Source organism: Sparus aurata, chromosome 6 (assembly GCF_900880675.1).
Source record: "Sparus aurata chromosome 6, fSpaAur1.1, whole genome shotgun sequence".
Taxonomy (NCBI): domain Eukaryota; kingdom Metazoa; phylum Chordata; class Actinopteri; order Spariformes; family Sparidae; genus Sparus; species Sparus aurata.
In genome coordinates this window covers 25,736,633-25,757,373 of record NC_044192.1, presented here as the reverse complement: position 1 = coordinate 25,757,373, position 20,741 = coordinate 25,736,633, and the positions used below count along the sequence as shown (strand labels likewise).

At 39.9% G+C, this 20,741-nt stretch overlaps 1 protein-coding gene across 3 annotated transcripts in view; it reads right to left on the bottom strand.

Annotated features, from left to right (window-relative positions):
• Positions 1 to 240: 240 nt before the first annotated feature.
• Positions 241 to 20,741, bottom strand: part of chchd6b (coiled-coil-helix-coiled-coil-helix domain containing 6b) — a 56,743-nt gene continuing 36,242 nt past the window's right edge. For all 3 annotated transcript variants that reach the window (XM_030420922.1, XM_030420923.1, XM_030420924.1), the window contains 2 exons: positions 18,026 to 18,158; positions 241 to 556 (listed from right to left, as the gene is read on the bottom strand). In XM_030420922.1, the coding sequence (XP_030276782.1) occupies positions 533 to 556; positions 18,026 to 18,158 (157 nt within the window). In that variant the 3' untranslated portion in view covers positions 241 to 532. The remainder of the gene's footprint in view (positions 557 to 18,025; positions 18,159 to 20,741) is intronic.

Genomic DNA, 20,741 nt, shown 5'->3' with positions numbered 1-20,741 from the left:
TCACTGTTCATCTGTTCTCCACTTCATTTATCCCTCGTTTCCCCTCACTCTCGTTTTCCTTCTCGCTCTTAATGAAACCATGAGCATGGCACACAATCAAGCCCCTGGGCCCGCACAGCATTGTCAGAAGGGTGCACACGACCCCATTTTCAGTGGTGGAAGCATTATTAGTGTGCCGTGACAACACACACACAAACACTCACGAGACAAGAAAATACACACGAAAAAAAACACACAACCTGCAGTCTCATCACCACCGGATCACTGGGATTTATTTCAGCTACGACAGGGGTGTGCCGGCGCAACTTGGCAATAAATCAACACATCATACACTCTGAAGTGACATGTCAAGATAATACACTTGAAAACCAAGGAAGACCGTGAGTGGGAAAGAGGAAGGGGGTTATACAGTGATGGTGGATAAATAAATGGACGGATGAATAGAAGAAACAGAGGGAGGCGAGAAATGGATGGCTCCGACATGCTCTCTCCTTCTTCACTTCTTCTGCTCCACATGCTTTCTTTGGGTTTCTCAGCCATGATTCTTCAGCGAGCTCTGAAAAAGAAGGAGGGAGACAAGGGGGGTGGAGGGAGAAGAGGAAACATCAAATTATAGATTTACATGAGTAGAACCCAAGGGGAAACTCAAGAATCAGAATGCATAATGGGAAATCCAGTCCCTCACATAACACATGGCGCATTACTAAAAAATACCAATAAAGTGTCAGCTCTAAGTATTTAATATCACTAAGGGAAACAGGGTTGAGAGGGGATCAGGCTGAAATAAGTATCCCGTACAGATAAAGCAGTTTTTACTTCAGCCCGACTGATAAACCAGTCGGCTGATGTTCTCAGTCGATACTGGCCAACGACAGATGTATCAGTATGTTGTCGTACATGTCCATGTTGTCCAATATGCATCCATGTGGAAATTTTGTTTTTAGAACTTTCAATGCAGAAAAATATGCTTGTGGTAATTTATATTTGTATACTGTAAAGTAAGTGTTTCAAAAATACATTTGAAAAAAAATTAAATTGCAAATAAATATGTGTATATTAGTGGATATTCAAATATAGGAATCTTTTACTCCCTAATATCTGCATCAGCCCCCAGAAACAACAGTTAACAGTATTGGTTGGGCTTTATGTTCTTTGAGTGTATGTGTCATGTGAATAAAATGTGTTAGTATCTATACTGATGATGAGGGAAGCCGACTGTTTGTACAGTTTGTTCACTCAAATTCAAAAACTCCATTTGATTCTAAATGACTCTTGCATTTAATCAACTGACTGAGGAAATGATATCCTCTCATATTTCATCCTTCATTGGAAGAGATGGAAACATACATTATGTTGTGTTGTTTATACGCTAAGGCTCACAGAGGAACTGCAGCCTGATAGGTGTGCTGAGTACGGCCCTTGTCTGACCTCTGCCCCGGTGTTTGAACTATAGCGATTTACAACCAGTGTTTAACTGCATGTGGCAACATAGAAAAAAAGAAGCAAACTAAAACACACACACACGCAGTAATTGCAGTGAAGGTCTGGAGTGGTTTAATGGTACAACAGACTTACACTTGAGATATTTTTGCTACACTCGTAACCTGACCACAGCGATTTTTGGGGGTGAATTGCTCTATAAACAGCAAAAATTGCAACACAGTGAGTCTCAATTCAAACCTCAAACCTAAGAAAGAAACTCTTAACCTTTGAGCAAGGCACTGTGACTGCAACTACTCTGCAGGAGCTGCATTGTGTCTGAGTTTTTTCTGAGCTTTTCAGTTGCTTGCTTTTATTCTATTTCTTCATTCCACTTTAAAATCCAAAAGCCTGTCAATGCCTTTTGCCTGCTTATCGGGACTCTGCACTGTTGCCATAGCACCAGTGGTTCGTAGTGAAGTGACAGCACCAAACGAGGCTTACGAAGAAGACTGTGGAATAGAGAGAAAAGATGAAGGAAAAGAGCAGAAATTATTAAATGTATTAGTCAATACAAGAGGACTGGAGCAGAGGGGCTGAGCCGGTGTGTGTGAGGTGTGTATGTGTATCTGCTGCAGTGGTTGAAGATGTTCTGGAACGTTTGGGATTTTCTTCCCTTTACAACATTTTGTATAACTTCAGTGTATAATATGTTAACTTAAATGAGAATATTAACAGTTTCACAAGGTTAATTGTCCAGCTCCACCACTGGCCAGACCACTATCAGAAGGTCTCTTTTGTCATCCTGTGTCACTTTACTCTTTATTAAGACATTTACTTTAAACTGATATTTTATCATTTTAGCTTAATTTACTGAAGGCTAGAAAAGCTCCTTGTGTGGACTAGTTTTTCGGACAAATCACTTTAAGAACAGTTTTGCCTCAGGTGTTTGCGTCTACCCAAATAAGTTCATACTGATAAACCTTATATCACTAGCAATTCAACTAATTAACAAGGCTCATTGTTACTGTAGGTTGTGTGCAAGAGAAGTTGGCATGGCATTTTCATACTGTGATGTAAACTCTTTACTGACTGTTACCCTGTTTTGTTTCATTTGCTGCAAATCAAAAGCCTTTGCAAGAAATGAATAAAGAACTCAAACTGAAGTTTCGTATTCACAGAGGTTAAAATCTAAAATTCAGCAATGAACTGGTGTTGACTCACAGTCAAGACATTCCCTTGTCTCTGACTTAAAAAAAAGTTGCAAAAAATAAAACAATGAAATGTGGTAGATGGCTTGGTCGACAATTAAGGTTGGTTTCTTATCAGATTTCTAGTACAGTTAGTTCTTAAATGCAGAGTATGTAACTTGAAAAGAAGCTTGAAAAGAAGCGTGGGATCATGGGAGTTACTGTTTTCAAGTTAAACAATCACCATTGCTGATGTCAACCTATGTTACGTGACTCAGGCAGAAATGTTCATGGTTGAGGCAATACGTTAAAGTTTTATTCGCATAACATTTTGTCACATTCGTCGTCTCCCTGCCACATAATGTGGTTTTTGCCTGCAAGCTAAAGCAACAGGCTTGAATAAAGTTATGTATTTCTCTGGATTTGAACAATGATGGAAACATTTGGGATAATCCAAGTACACAACTCAACAAACATGTAAGAAAGGTCTCGTTTTCAGACATTTTTATTTTTGAAATGTTATAAACTGTATCTTTAATTGACTTTTAAAAAGGTGTCAACAAGCAAGCATATGAGGGCCACTCTATAATAATTATCAGAATAACTCAATCTGTTGCAAAACTGCAAAGATTAAGAGGAGAGACAAAAATAAATCCTGTAGCGAAGATTTGCATATTTATTAAGTGAGTATCAAAACACTTTTGATGTAAATGTGAGAGTGAAAAGGTTATTTAGAATTGCCTATGTGTGTTGTTGTAGTGTAAGAAACAGTCAGAGCTGATTGTTTTTTAGAAAGGTCTACTATAGGGTACAACTTTTGTGTCAATACACAAACAAACACAGTGGCAGGAGAAGACACATGGTGACCCGGGGTTAGTGAAGCATTAGCTTGTGGCTGCTGGGTGGGCTAGTTGGCATGCTAACTACCTCGGTGCTCGGCTGGCAGACAGATATGCTGGCGGGCAGGTTAGCTGTTCACTTGCCAAGTGCATCCGAGGGCATCGCAGCCTGCGCCATTGAATTGGAGATGAGCGGCAAATGTGACAAGGGGATTCAGCTTTACTGTTCCTCTCACGTCCTGAGATATAAAGGGGGGGGGGTCTGCATATGTGCATGAAAACGCACTATTTGTGTGAAAGTGGCTCTGTTTGTGTGTGCCGGAGTTTAGCCGTGCATTGACATTTGTGTAGGTGCACGCATGTGTGAGCTTGTGGCGGCAGGGTGTGTAGGTATTGCCACACTCGTATACAGCAGTGTGATGGGACATTATGCCTCATGCATAGTTCATGAAGTAGTTCCTGAATTTCAAACTGACCCCCAGCACCTCCCACAGTACACACGGTTAAATTTTGTGCCCCAGGTACAAATTTGGACTGCCGCCATCCACACTTGGATAATTTAAAGACAGGAAAAGCTTTTTATGCACGGCACCTTGGGCAGGGAGGGCAGCCAAATACTCCGCTCAGGGTCTGCACTGAATTTAAGACACACACTTAGTTGTCAGTTTATTATTAGGTACACCAAGCTAAAGATTATGCAGTCTAATCCATCCTGCTATAAATCCTACCTTTATGAAGGTTATAATATTCAGGTTTTTGGTTGAAACTGTTTTAAAGAGGTGCTGATCCAACTGTATGGTTTGTGGTGCTGTTCAACTGTACTGTGTTATACTGAGATGTGCTTTTTATATATTTTGTTCACCATGTTTATATCAGCTGGATGCACCAGACTGAAGGTCTGTGGAACTGATAGCAGCAAAGTCTGGGAGATGATTATATCTTGTGTAGCAGTTTGGTCGTTTTGTAAAACTTCATCAATTCACATTTTTGTTAAAGCAACAGAATGCAGTGTTAATTTCATCAGTGGTAACAATGGCAAAAAAAAAAGTAGACCTATTTTTACACCACCAATACTTCGATCCATTCATTCAAAGATGAATCCACTGAGAGTTAAGCACGATGTCAAAACAAAACAGCTGGAACAAATTACAAAAATATGCACTCCATTTATAAAAATATTAATAATATAATAAATTAAAAAACGCAGTGGAACATTCGGATCATGCATTATGAAAATGAAACAAAAAACTTCCCCAATTAAAACGAGATCAAAAACATCTTTAGTTTTTGTTAACTTAAAAATGAAATGGCTAAAACTGAAACAAATGCACATTGTAGTAAAAAAACTAAGGCTATAACTACATTAAAAACAAAATAATCACTTGCCTACCTACTGCCTGCATTATTACTGTTTTTCTGATTTTGATGTTACAAAATCCCATATAGACTTCATATGCCGTATGTCTTTTTACTCTAAGGTAAAAAAATAACCATAGTGTTGTTTCTTCATTTTGATGCTTCCTAACCTAGTCACGTGAGCTGGAACAAATCTTCCCACTGTTGGATTAAAAAGTGCAAAGTTGAACCGGCAGCCTCGCTTCATTACCACTGGCTCTTGCTGTAATGGAAAAGTGTCTGCTGAGATTAGATTTAATACACGCAAACACACTGATTCACACCAAAGCACACACAGCATACAGACGCACAAAGACATGTTTTCCTCCACCTGCCAGTTTCCATCCAATTAGTGAGCAGTGTAAGGAGTGGGTAGATTGTTGTGTTCGTTGGCCAGGAATCGACTTTGAACAGCAGCAGCGTAGAGGAAACAGTGCACACATGCTGCGTGTGTTCACACTTCCCCAGTCATAAGTCAATGGGCAACATACAGACAGCGCACCTACATATAAACACATGTGCACCACTCTGAGGAGACGCTCACTCACGTACACACACAAACCCGCTTGCCTTGCCTCTTCTCTGTGAAAAACAAAAATAATAGACAAGTAGAAATCAATAACTGTCTTCTTGCTCAGTGCTAACAGCACTCAGTTCTCTCCCTCTCTCTGGAGGAACAGAGACAGTTGCCAGGCAGGACTGTCAATCAGACGCTCACTGAGTGGCCGTGGCTATGGCTGCTTTATAAACACACAGCCTTTCACTGATTACACAGTCAGTAAGACAGCCACCCAGTTAATCAGTCTGTCAGCCAAAGAAGCCTCTTACTCAGGCAGCTAGTTGGTTACCTCATAAAGAGTTTTTTTCAGTCAGTCTGTTGGTTAGTTATGGGAGAACTGGCTGAATGGACCATTTAAACTACTCATTCATTTATCAGTCTGTCAGTAATCAGCATTTTTTGGACCAGTTACTCCACCATTTTGGACCAGATTGACATATTTCAACCACAATTGGACAGCCATGAAACTTTGAACAGCCAGTCATGATGGACCAAGGAGGAAGCTGGTGATTTCGCTCATACCATACATTTTTTAATCAAGGGCCACCGGCTGGTTAGAGCTGTCTCTTATGCTGTAAAATATCAGTACTGATGAAGATAAATTGGCACAAAACCACCTGTTGGATGGATGACCAGGCAATCTGGTGTAAGTATTCATGGTCTTTGTCAACTATGATGATCCCCCAACATTTAAACTGACAGCATCATCAGGTCAAAATCCAAATGTGTACAAGACTTCTGTTCATCTCTGTAAAAGGCATTCTTTACAACAAGCATTACAGCCACTAGAGTGACGGTAGAGAGAGACTTATTATTGTTTTGGTACACACAGACATACTGACCTTTAAGGTCCCATATCGTGCTTAACTTTAGGTTCACATTTTTATTTTGGCTGTTTACTAGAAAATGTTTACCTGCCTAACTGTTTGAGAACAGGACTTCTGTTCACTGCACCCTAGAGTCACCCTCTGTCCGAACGCTCCCTTTTAGTAACTGTTTGTTCAAGGCCTCCCTCCTGAAAAGCCCAGTCTGCTCTGATTGGTTCAATGTTAAAACCAGGTGCAATAATGTAATAATTGGCCTCCTGTCAGATTTGTACTCTAAACAAATAGGGGACAACATACCACCAGAGTGATAACTGCTGCAAGCTGCCAGTAGCTAGACAGCTTAGTTAACCATGCAGCTAGGGGTGCAATTAGCTGACCATGCCCAGACAAGGAGCAAGGGGGTGTTGGTGTTTAGGTTTAGGTTAGACTGCTGGTCGGGAAGCTCTGGTCCACCTGGAGGAGGACATTTTTTTAGGGCTAACCTCAGGGACCCGGTGAGGAATGCTGGCGAGGTGCCAGAACCAGTCAGGGATGCTTAAAACAAACACAGCATCCCAGATGCCAGTTTGACAAGACAGAATGCAGTACCAATGTCATTTACAGCTGGGGTCTATGAAGACACGACAGGTTCAGGTGGTGCACAGGAGTGGCATGATGTAGGAAAGTACCGAGAGGGAGGCTGGGCATCGGTCAGCACCCAACTCCATAAGCCACTTCACACACGTCTCTTTTGGTAACTATTGATTAAAAAAAGGGGTTTCCGGTGACACTGTATTGTGATTACATTTTTTTAATTTGCCAGTCCACTTGACAAAATTATTTATTTCCTTACCATATTATTCATCTTCTCTGGGGTGCTATCATATTGATCTTACCTACATTTTGTAATATTTTTCTTTTCCGTGATCCCTTCATGTCACAGTAATTCTGCTTGTCAATTTCTATTTCAATTTCTTCAGCCCACAGATATGCGTGATAAAAACTCTTAACATACCTATACACATAAACCAGAGAACAAATTAGACTCAGTGTCATTGAGCTGTTAACAATATGATGATAAAGATGATCATGAGTCCATTCCATTCACAGAGTAACACCTCAGTCTTCCAACAGCGAGTCCCTTTGTCACAATTTACCCCGGCACCTTATCTGTACCCAAATGAAGTGAGACACATGGTAGCTCAAACCTGGCAGGAGCGAATTGATCACATGTTACAGAGATGGCGGGCAGTGGAGTGTAGCAGCATGGCTCAGATGTTTAGCTGGATGCTGATGGAGTGCTGAGAGAGAGAGAGACAGAGAGACTGTCGGAGGATGAAGGGGAGGGACATGAGAGGGAACAGCTAATCTTTATGTGGCCTGCACCATCACGGGGCGGTCGCCTTGGAGATGATGGATGTGAAGGAGAGATGAGGAGAGAGAGATATGAAGAGACGAAAATATGTGAGCAAGCATGTGTGCGAGAGTTTCTGTGGGTATATGATATTCACAACACAGTTCTGTGTCAATATTCGTTCCACATAGGTTTCCATAGCACTATAATGGCATGAAATATGAATATGAGCAAAACAATAGTGATTTATAGAATGACACTAGCAGAGAAATGTCATATATCATGTGAGTAGTGGTGTAGTTTTACAGCATACAAGCTATAATCAGTGTAGGAGGTGTGCTATTATATAGGGATGATATTAATAACAGGGGCATTATAATAAATAGAACTGTGTGCACAGGCAGTACCAGACTGCTGCTGAATAGAGTGTCTCTGTTATCAGATTAGAGTTAGAAGGCAGGCCGAAGCTCACAGTAGGGCTCACCACCTGCAACTACTGATAGCCATACACACACATAAACACACACGCACGGTTTACTATTTTCTTATTTCCTCTCTATTTTACAATCCTAACAATCCTTAAAATGGGAATTTTTTTCCTCCCAGTCTCGTGTTTCTCCCTCCCACAGTACTGACTGACAGGACACTCCTTTCCCCCTCTTTCTTCTTCCATCACTGCCTTCTGCCATTCTTTTATCCTCCCTGCCGACAGAACTGCTCCTCTTCTCTTTACTCATCCTCTCTACATTCCCTCCATCATCCACTCATTCCTAAACTGTATCCCTCCCTTACAGTTTTCTATTAACCCTTCGTTACTGACAGGCAACTCTTAAGCCTCTTCTCCACCTTTCCTCTCCTTCCATTCCCTCACTGACAGGCACCTTCTTTTTCCTCTTTCATCCCCACAACAAAGACTCGTCCCTCATTTTTTTTTCTCTTTTAAACAGGGAGTGCCTATAAACCAGCTTCTTCACCTGAACAAACTGAACAGGTGTGAATGTAGACGTCTTGATTTTCTGTTGTTGGGATGTTGCAGCGTGACCGAAGACGGAGGAAATAACATGGCGAAAAAGTCTTCCAATCCCGAAGCCATACAGCCTTTTTCATGAGGAATGGAGGTCTATACATTTTTGCTTGGACTGAATGCTGTCTGAGGAGTGCTTAAGATGCTGCTGGTACTAAATTTAGAAATGGATGACTCTCTGCAAAAAATGGCAGTGAGTTAGTTTGTGGTTAAACGTGGCCGGAGTGGAAAACTGAAATGTTTTGAAGAAGAGAGAGTAGTCCAACGCAGAGACACACACAAATACTAACACAAAGACAAATGTGTATTGCACAGAAATGCAGCACACACAAAAACACACACACACAGCACAACTGGTGGAGGTGACATTAAGAGAGAAAACCACAGCACTTAAATGCGTCAGGATCCATCTGCAAACCCCACTCCAAACTCCTGTTTATTTTCTGTTAAACACACACATGCACACACAAAAGCGCAACCACATTTTCTTTTTTACATCCCCTTTTCTTTGTTGTCTCTATATAAAGCTATATGTGTCTTTAGAAGAGGTGATCATAGACATAATTTGCACTCAGTAAAGTATTTTCTAAAAATGATGACTATCTTAACTGCAAATTTTCACAATAAAGCCATCAATCTATGAATGATTTTTTCCCTTAGATTTAAATCTAAAAAAAAGGAAAGAAGATAATATGATTTCCTCAATTCAATTGATTCAGCAAGTAAATGTGTAGACCTTAAGCAAAACTTCCCTTTAGCCTGAATCTTAAATGAAGCGCAAGCAGCCAAGTCAACAAACAACAACCAACACATCCCTGCACAAACACACATGCTCTCTGTGTCTCTTCACTGCAGCATCTTTTACATGTTTCTAGTGTTATTTTGTTATTCAATTAACACCAAATCCAGCTGGAAGCATAGTTAAAGAATATCTCTCGTTGTTAATCTCATTTGCTGCTGATGCCAAGCACAGGAGCGCTTGCTTATCCCATCAGCTGTATTTACACCCTGACAGGACATGTCTCAGCACTGCGGCAGACAAACATTAGGGCTTTTAATTGCTCTGTATAAACACAGGTTTTCCATTCACCACATCATAGTTCAAATCTTTGGAGCTTTTGTACTCTTGTGGGTTGGTGCTTCTGTAACGTTCCTACGAATGTGTACTGTGGGACTCTATGTTTGGCACAGTTGTATGCCTCCTCGCGATGCCTACTTGATCTGCTTTCAACACCTTTAACAATCCCACTGGGCTACGGTCCTGACGGCACTTGACAACATGTGACGGATATCCTTCGATAAGTTTACATTCTCTCTAATATTCCACTAATATTCAGAATACCACAATCATTAAAATGTGATACAGGTCATGTAAATAGTATATTTGGCTTGGAAATTCCAAATTTGGCAAATTCCATATGTATCAATTTCTGTTTAAGAATGGTTGGATACCCATATATTCAGACTTTTGTTGCATTCTTTGGACGTATATATACACTGCATACAGAATAGGGCTTATTACTGCTGCCTCTTGCCTGTTTACACTCAGCTGTGTGTGTTATCACGGATGCGTTGAACACAAACAAGTCTGTCACTGGTGGAGAATGTAGCTTCTTTTAAATCTTATTTTTATGCAAAGAAGCAAAACTACACACATGGTGCATGTGACAGCGCAGTTATTTTCATTAGCCATGTAAACAGCTTAGTTGGGATATTGTCATTTTTGGAATAAGGGCAAAAAACAGAATACTTGTGCATGTAAAGGTACTGATCAGTGCGTTCATATCAGTCATTTTATTGACCCCCTACTCTCACTGAACACTGCCTGGCTTGTAGGCGGGACCGAGGGACTTCCAATGAAGTATCAATTTGCCATGCAGTGGGTACATTCAAAAGTAAGATAACACAATCATTATCACATTAACATTAACATACTTCTGACTTCTTCACTTTCATTAAATGGCACCTCAAGTCATGAAAAGTGATTTTCAACTGTTATTTGAGTCTGTAGTTAATAGCAATGCACCTGACTGCAATATATTGACTGGCATTTATATTTTAATCAATTTTTTTTTACACGTTATCAGCCCCCCAGCAGCAACGTCAACCTCATCCATCTAAACTTTTTTTAAAAACGATTTCAAACTAAAGCCTATAATTGAGAATGATCACATACTGATTACCTTTGAAATAACAGGATATACCAAAGCAAGAATGCGCCTGTTCTCACATTCTTTTTTGATTCAACAATGCTCTACAGGGCTCCGTAATCAAGGCAAAACCAGAGTGGTACTTAACCAAGCATCATCTCAGGGGCCAACATATGTTCACACACACACACACACACACACACACACACACACACCAGAGTAGACAAACACTGCGTTCAGGACACCGACAGGTTCAAGTGGGTTAAGTATGTGGGATACAGTGGCAAGTGTCGCTCCGATGCCGCTGGTCCCTGCTAATGGTATTAAATGGCACAGCGCTTGTATTAGCATTCTGCAAATGGTTGGCACTGAAGCCTTGGAGTATTGTGTGGGAGGAGGGGGGTGACACTTACAGTAAGTGGCGGTTTGAGAAACGTTTGTTCTTGAATGTGACTTTGAGGACGACTGTGTTTTGTTTCAGTGAGAAGGAGGTTGAAAGAGAGAACAGATGATGAGAGGTAAAAGGGTTGGACTTGCACACTCTCTCATGGGCTTACACACACAGAAGTGCAAGCACACAAACACAAAGAGCATGTAAATGTCCAGTGACAATGACCATATAGATACGATACTGTCAAAAGACACACCAAAAAGAGACGAAACCCACAAAGCTTCATGGTAACGCAGGGCCTTGGTGGGCTGACATTTACCCTGCCTCCCTAACACATACACATACACTTAAGGTCCCATATGCATGACAATTGCCCAACCAGAGACAGTGACAGGAGAGGGACCGACGAGTGATAGCCAAGAGGGGGTGCAAGGCCATATCCTGAAGGAACTGTCTTTAATGGATGGCAGAGGGCAGGATGTGTAAAGGATGTGTGTGTGTGTGGGTGTGTGTGGGTGTGTGTGCGTGTGTGTGCGTGCGTGTGTGTGTGCATGGTTCATAGAACATAAAATAACTTTTTTGAGTGACATATAAGGAAGGCTGTGCCACTGTAGATAGTGAGTTGGGTGCACTTCAAATAGGAGACAGAAAAAGTGAGATAGATACTCTAGTGATGTTCAGATCAAGACATTGGCAGAGAAAAGACAGATAAGCAGGCCGCTGGCTTCACTGGCAGACTGATTGACAAACAGACAGGCCGAAGAAGAGTATAAATATATACAGTAGAGCCTGCACCAATTAACTTAAAGTCGTACAAGTCAATGGTCACTAGAGGTGTGAATCATCAGTGGCCTCATGATTAGATTCGATTGAGTTTCCGCTGTCAACGGTTCAAATGTAAAACGATTCTCGAAGCATCTCGGTGTGTGGCATTGTGTGTTATTATTTATGGCCTCATACATTAACTCAAGGTGACAATGGCTAACATGATTAGTAATTGTTGTGAAGCAGAAGTCTCGTCCAATTTATACTTCCTAGCAAGTTAATAGAATCTGGCATGTGCCCCGGGATGTCCATATAAAAAAATACTCAGCAATTTTCTTTTTAAGTTGCTGTGATTCCTGTCTACAAATACAACTTTTACATCAAAATAAGTGTGTTTATACCATGATCTGGGGGAATACTCGATTCTGATTGGCTGCAGGGTGTCCATTAATCCCTGATATATGGACACCTACTAAGTAGTTCCAGTCAAATTTTCTGTTCACCATTCTAAATTAATGCGCAAGCTGGCGTATCAAATCTGAATATTTTATTTCTAACAGTGAGTGCAGTCCGTCAGCACTTCAGTGTCTTATCCTCTGAACACCACAGGATGGCGACTGTAACACACGAGCGGCAGAAAGTACACTTCCCCTCTAAACTTAGTGATAAGCGAATAATCTCACATCCCGTTCACTGTTCAACTCTCTACTTCAGGCTGCAGCCACAGTATCGTAACACATGGCCGATCATTTGTTCGTGAAAATCTTGATATTGATTTGGGGACAATGACAATGACATAACTGGTTAGCTAGCTAGTCTTGTTGTTAAACATACTGTCAAATTATATTTACTGTTTGTCAACCGTACATAATGTTATTGACTGTGAATCTTGCTAGCATAGCGTTAGCTTTCTGGCTCATCACTGAGTGGACAAGAATATCCTGGTTATGGACAGCTCATCGGGCATTATCCCTTACATATTTAAGCTTTTTAAAAACGTGAAACCCACTAAAAACAGGCAATTGACTCCTTGTCCATTGCCAGTGAATGGAAAACATAAACAGTAGAAAAAGCAGATCATATTCCTGATCAGACTGCATCCAGAATACATTTTACTTGTTTTATCCGGATGTCATGAGACAAATAGCTAAGGATTAGGCATCACGGTTCTTTCACATCTCTTTCAAGAGGTGCACATGTGCTGAACCAATTGGGCACAAGGAGGACAGTGACGGTTACTTTTTTCCACTTTTCCACTTACTTTTTTATATATTTTACTTAAGTCTCTCCTTCAAGCTCAGTGTTTTGCATTGCCAACTTCTTTAGCTTCAACGCGCATTATAGCATCAGGTCAAAAAAAGGGGCGATAATTAGCACGTCCACCTGGGCTTCATGATTCTATCACAGCCTATCAAAGATGAAGCCTATAAACACCTGTGACAACTGCAGAGTCATTTGACCTGGAAATGAATTCCAATTCAATTGTTCCCATTGAAGAAAGAAGCCAGATGTTAGTGGGTTTTAGTGGGTTTTTTGTCCAGTGTGACTTTTCTTTCATGACTGGAGAATACAGAAAATACCAGAAACTGAAGATAAGGAAAACACTTTAAGGCAGACAGGCGACATCCGATAAGCGTCAAGCTTCATGTACAGAGAGAGACAAAAGAGAGAAAGATAACTATATTCAAGAAAAGAAAGAACCATAAGGTATCAGCTTCAGACAAAGACTCATTTTTGGGGGGAAATACAGCATTGTCCCTTTAATCACAGGGAAGAATGCATCTTCCTTAGAAAATCCTTACAAGCACATACAGATAACAAAAGAACAGAGCTTTTAAGCTGTCGGGAGGTTTTCACCAGTCTGGAAGCTCTGCTGTCTATTGAGCATTCATGTGATTGTCGCACAAAGCTAAAAAATGACTGCATCCAAACGTTGCATGTCTTTTCTCACTAGCTATTTTATCTGCCATTGAACAGCCAGTTTATTTTGCTTTTTAAGTTTGAGCAAAACTGCCCTTCTTTCCAAAGTGCACCTCAGAAATCTTTTGGTGTATGATTGGTGTCCTTCAGATAAGCATGTGGTTCGGTATGTACATTAGCCTGGTGATAATGTAATGGAATTGAAAGGTTTATTCCTAAAATAAGATATCTACCATTATCTCAAAGACTTGGCTGTTAATATTGTTTATTTTCTGACAATTCCTGAATGCAACAAAGCATTTTCAGAAATGTACTTGAATGTAATTTCTTCACATGACAAATAAACATTTTGTTCTACATTGGAACGAGCACAAAGGGAACCTCGTTCACAGATGCAAAACCTCCAATTATTAACAGTTTCAACGTTCACAAAATGTTTCCTCCAGGGCCTGCAGCACATTATATATCATAATGAAATATGATCTACTACTCTCTCTCATGACTAAATCTGCAGTGCGTATTACTCCCTGTTGACCCTTAACCACCTGCAGCAATACTGAAACTTTTCTAGTAAAACTCTCGTCCGAGTGCTCTGCTCTGCCAAGCTGCTGGCTCTGTCAGATCCATTTATAGACAGGCCGACTGGACAGCCGCCTGTGTGTCCAGAGGGGTCTTGGGACTGCCCACTCATTTCTTTTCATTAAGGCTGACTGAACGGTAGCCTCCGGTGGCAGCTATACTCGTCTATCCTCTCTATTTGACCCAGTCTCAGTCAATTAGGCATCATTACAAGGTGCTATGTGAGAATTCGCATTCTAACCCAGAATAAGAAAATAAGAAAACTGCATGTTCTGCAAGGGTGACTATAACATGGACATAAGTCATGAAAAGCTATTTAACAATTGTTTATTTTGATATGTATTGCAAGTATGTCACTGTGTTTTTTAAGTGTGGGCGTTCAGAAGAAGTCCACGAAGAAATTATGTACACTGTGGGCCTCAACTTGAAGCCTATATTTACAGTATAGTTTGCATTATGGCCAATTTAGACAATTAAAAATATGCTGAATTAACCGTTAGCAATTCCTGATCGCAGTATACCAACAGTCAAGCTATACTTAACCCTGTCTAACCCATGCCGCTGGTGTTAAAGATGCTCTTAATGAAGCTTTGTGCTTTAGCATATTATGGATGTTAATAATCATAGCAGCAATTGGTTATAAAAAAGTACAGAGAGTTTTAAAACTAATACAATTTCTTGTATTTCTTGAGAAAGAATAGTTTGAATATGTCTGAATTGTTTATGGTTCATTAAAGGGCTTTTCTAGGATTTTTTGTGTTAAACAAAGACAGCAGTGGGTCTGAAAGCAAGTGGTGCAAATAAACAGGAGAGAGATAACACCTTACATGTTAGCCAAACTTAACTAATAGCTCATCTGAGACCTTGTTCCAAAAGTAGTAGCCAGCACACTTGCTAATGTGACAAAGTGTGCAGTAAAGGGCGCTGAAATAGGCTTTAATACCAGAAGAGGGACACATGGGGGGTGTGGACAGAAGGAGAAGAGATGTGACAGTGACAGCAGCATGAAAGATCCAAGGATGAGCAGACATAAGATGTATGGGTAAGAGAGAAATGGAGAGGTAAATTATATAATATAGGATAGAACACTGAATTTAGGTAGTTTAATATGACACTTAAATATAAGGGTCATTTACATTTACATCATTTATATCTTAAATCTAGCAACATTTATATGCCTTTTTAAGGTTGAGCATGGAATAGGGTACTCTTCAGAAGTCTTAAAGGTCAACCTGAGAATCCAACTATCTTCAAAAGATAAGTGTAGGCCTCTCCTGAAAAGCAAGATTCCATCTCTATTATCCCAATAAAGAAAGGTTAGACGGAGAAGATGTCAGCGATAAAATGTTTTTTCCGATCAGGGCTGTTATTTTTTCAAAGTGAGAAAGCAACCATGTGAAATTTTTAAAAGGCCAGATACCAGATAAACTCTTAGACTACACTTTTGAATATGTTATAGAGTATAGAGTCATGCAACAATTCAACAATCACCCCAATGCCTTCAACAAAGCACAGTAAAGTTTGGCCTCCAAAGCACTAGGTGGTACTGAGTTCACAAGTTAGCATGTGTATTTTCAATTTGTGCACAAAAAACAAGAAATGAAATGCTGAGAAAACCCCCCCCAAAAAATCTCAACACATCGCAAAAAAGCTTTTAGGCTTGTATTAGAAATGTAACAGAGTGCAATGGAAACAGGACTTCGGAATTTCATATGACAAACATGAAGCATAAGCCTTGAACTGAAGCCTCTTCTCCACTGAAGAGATGAACAATGTCTGCAGACAAAAACTCAGATCTTTGTGGAGCGTTCCTAAGACGTATGCAACGTTAGGGTTGGGCTGATTGAAACAGTTTCAAACCATTTTGATATGAGGATTCGTATCAGACAGGAACAGCTAGTAGCCAGTAGCTGTCACACATGACTAAGCCGCTACCATGAAGAACATAATGAGAGCCCATGAATGAATAACACTACAGTTCCATCATGTCAACTGTGGTACATCACGTTTTTATTTCTTACAAAAACAATTGGACTTATCTTTTAAGTCAAACATCAAAAATAATGAATAAAGTAAGACTTCAGCTGAGTGGAATTTGAGAAGAGTTTTGTGGCACCCCTCCAGAGAACTAGTGCCATTAGCTGTTAATATCAATTAACCAACATCTTATAACTGCATTGGGGTAGTGGATGGAAAAGACGCATTCATTTAGATTTTTTTTTAATGCTGATTTTCTAAATATTCTGTTAAACTTAACAATATATTTAGACAGCGACCTAGCTACTACCTGAAAAGGACCAAACCTCACTTATCAACATTAGTCACCTTCTTCCACCAGGGTGGAAGTGAAGAACCTTTTAATTTCTATTCAGAGGACAGTGTAGAGTCAAAGCCTTTACTGGTTTTCAGCTCCAAACACTTTCAATCACAGAGGGACGGTCATCACATTGATACACTCGATACAGACTAAAGCTTTCTTTCTCATTCATTTACCCTTTTACTCTCTCTTTTCGGTGTTCTCTCTCTTTCTTTCTCTGACTCTTATTCAAACTCACTCTGTCAAGAATAAGCCTGAATGAACCAGATTTAAGAAAAGAGGAAAACTGTTTGCTTTTACTCTGCATTTAACTCTTATACTAATGATCTGAGTTTATACAACACATGTTTACTAAAATAAAAGGCAACAAACTGTCTCGCATACAAACACATATACACTGTTTTTCCCCAAAGAGCCCCATCCCACTGGCAAATGGATCTTTTGAACCAGTTTAAAAAGACTGATTGCTTTTATTGTGAGCCTTTGCCTTGCTTTTATCGACCGTTTAAACTGCCAGATTCACCAATTGTTGTGTTGTGTCTTTTATCTACTTTGGAGCCATATCAGTGCATTTTGTCACGATAATAATGTGCAAATTGCCCCATTCATTATTGTTTTTTTGATGGAGAAATTGGGTAAAATAAGCACTTTGTAGATAAGCGTAGGGTCTGAACACTATTTGCAAAAGCATCAGCGGAGAGCAGAATGCATTTCAAAGAGCTGAATGCCAAAACTGATTTTAATACACTAATAACGGTGTAATCTTCCTATCAGAAAGTTCCAAAACACAGTGCACGCCTGGTGACTTATAAATCCGCTCAATAGGCATGTCTCATTGATTCCGCTTCCCATTTGAAGTGTCAAAGTAACCAACGTGCAGATTACAATCCTTAGAAGTTAAACTGATTTGGTATAAGCAATAAAAGGATTATTCGTCACTTCACCTTTTTGTTCCTCTGTCAGTGTCACTGTCAGGCTCCTTCCAGGTCTGTCTAATTAACTGCTATCCTTCTGTTGTCTTTAAAAAACTGGAAGCAAATTAAAACATTTATCTTTAAAGGGAGAGGGAGCTCCTCCAGTACTCTGTCCAAGTGCATTACTAAAAGGGAATAAGCGAGGAGGGATAACGGTAAAAAAAACAAAAAAAAAAACAACAAACAACGGGAGTGAGGAAATTGATTGAAAGTAGAGAAGGGTGCCGCTATCTGTCACTCAAACATCCACACATATTACAACACACTAATACACCCACACAAACCATCACATAAATATCAACACTTTTCATTCCAGTGAAGACAACATGTGGCCTTTACTTACCTTGGCTTGCTGGACACAGGCCATGTACTGTTTGGCCAGGCTCGAGCAGAGCAGCGTCTGCTGTGGATTTTCTCTGTAGCACTGGAGCACCTTGGCCTGCAGCTCAGTGCACAGAGACACACTCTGCCGAGGTCTACACAGGAACAGAGGGTAGAGAGGAGGATCAGTGTGACTATAGCCAGCACAGCCAAATGTGAGAATCTTCAGATACTGAACATGCTCACATCTCTGGTTACAGTTACCGGGTTGTGCATTTTTGATAGTTAAATGGATTGTCTACTTCAACAGAGCCACAGAGTTTTATTTCTTGCTTAGTTTTTGTTTTCTACTGTAAAATAAAAGCCAAAAAGTAAACATTTTCTGCATAAACGCCCCTCATTTTTTATCAATATGCATTCATTATCCCTGAGAAATTTTGGAAAATATTGGGAAAAAGCACTACTGCGCAATGTTATCGCAATGCTGGATTGAGATCCACACCAAAAGTTAATGGGGTCTATTCAGTTCTCCTGCTGACAAAGCAACCAACCAAACAAATAAAAAAGGTTAAAATAACCTCCTTGGCAGAGGTAAAAAGATCACCAATCAAATACTTCATATATATATATATATATATATATGTTCACATTATATGTTATTTCATATAAGGTTAAGTGACAATTTTATGCTTTTTACTGAAAGAAACACAGGAACATAACAAAACATCTTCAGCAGAGTAGCATTAATCTGTTCTGCATTCTGTGAGCTTTAAAGCTCATCACATTAACTAGCTGTAGTAGTGAATTTCTCCTCATGATATAAAGAAAACCTGCTTTTTAACAACCTGAGTCTTACTTTCGAGTCTTGACTATCTTTTGCTTCGATTATGAGAGCTTTTTACTATGAAACTTCAAGATGAGATTAGACGTGACCTTGCTAAACGTAGTCTAACAGGGCAAGTAACATAAACAATGAAATGTAAATAAATGAAAATTGACTGTAATGCTTTAAAATATCATTATCACTATGCTATCTCAAGATTACTTTCACTTAGGTGCAGCTACAGTGTAACTCCTGAAATCCACTGGTTGCATGTGCGTTGTGGAATGGCTCCACTGCGGTTTTGCTCTGTGCGCCTTCGTCCGTTAATACCCACCGGCTGCGTTTTGAGTGCAGTATGGCACAGCACTGCAAGACAACTGGAGTGGTGAGACCGAGGAGGTCCCGCAGTAATTACAGAATAACACGCAATCGCAATTCTACATGTACGTTTGTGTTATAAACACAACAACAACACACAGACAAAAGGTAAGTGTTTCCAACCAAAGGATTAAAAGGGTGGACTTTGTCTCTTTTTAGAGATTTTTATGCTAGCGTCAACACTGAGTGTTTTATTCTGAAAATTAACCAAATGTTTTCATATTGTTTCGGTGTCTGACTTCCTTTCTCGCTCGATCTGCTCTGTGCTGAATTCAGCTGGATTGATGCACTGTGTTACATCCAGTGCAATGCAGCGGAGCCAGTGAAAGTACTCACATAGACTACAGTGAAAGAGCTACGCTGCTATGGCGGATCAAAGACAGACCAAACATCGATCTGGTGGAATTTGGGGGGAAAACCTACAGTTCAGCCTCTCACACTGAAGAAAAACATACAACGAATCTTTGCTGCTAAAAGAAAACAGAACACAGAACTGAAACAATAATTCATTGCAAGTGTGATTGCCAAACTAAAGTTTCAAAAACATCCAAAAACGTCAGCTTTAGTTTACAAATGACTAAACATTACAGATTGCATTATGTTAGGCTGAGGTGAAACCACAGTTACAACAGCACAAACACTGTCCGTTATGTGCCATTTAATCTTATGAAATTAAAATCATGTGAGATTGTTTATGGTTTTGTTTTAGTTGCCTTTGGAGTAGCTGAGATAGATTCAAAGGCTTCAATGTGCAGCTTGTGTAGAGAGATGAATAATGCACTGACAAAGCAGCTTAGGAGTCAAAGTCAAACTTCCTCTTTTCTTTTTATCTTACTCACACATACAGTACATGTGTGTAGACAAAAGCACACAATCATATCCACACCCACAAACACACACAGACACATAAACACATGCACACGCGCACACACACACACACACACACACACACACACACACGCACACAGGTAGTGAATGCTAATCCTACACGAGGGTAATCCTTGAGTGCTCTGTTGCTCGTAGTAATTTACCTGCTGTTGTGACAGAACTCGTTACTGGAAGGATTGGGATATGGATATGTACACGCACCCGCACATACGTACACACAAAGACACAACTTATTATTCACAGTACTGCACCATGCACAAGCTCTCATATGCACACCCAGTCCACTAGCAACAGAATCGAGCAGAATAGAACAGAACAAATCAAAGAATATGACAGACGAGAACAAAAATTTGGAAAAAGAACAGATCGAAGAAACTAAAAAGAACAGAATATGATAGCACAGAACATAGTAGGACAGAAAAAAGATGAACAGAAAAGAATAGATTTAAAATAATTATCAGAACAGAAAAGAGTAGAACAGAACAAAACAGAATAGAATAGACAGGAATAGAACAGAACACATCAGAACTGAACAGAAAGATTTGAACAAAACAGTATAGAACAGAATGGAATACAAAATAGTTGTGGGACTTCTTTATCATATCACATGATCTTCTTCCCAAGATGGATGTACAAAATAGAATAAGAC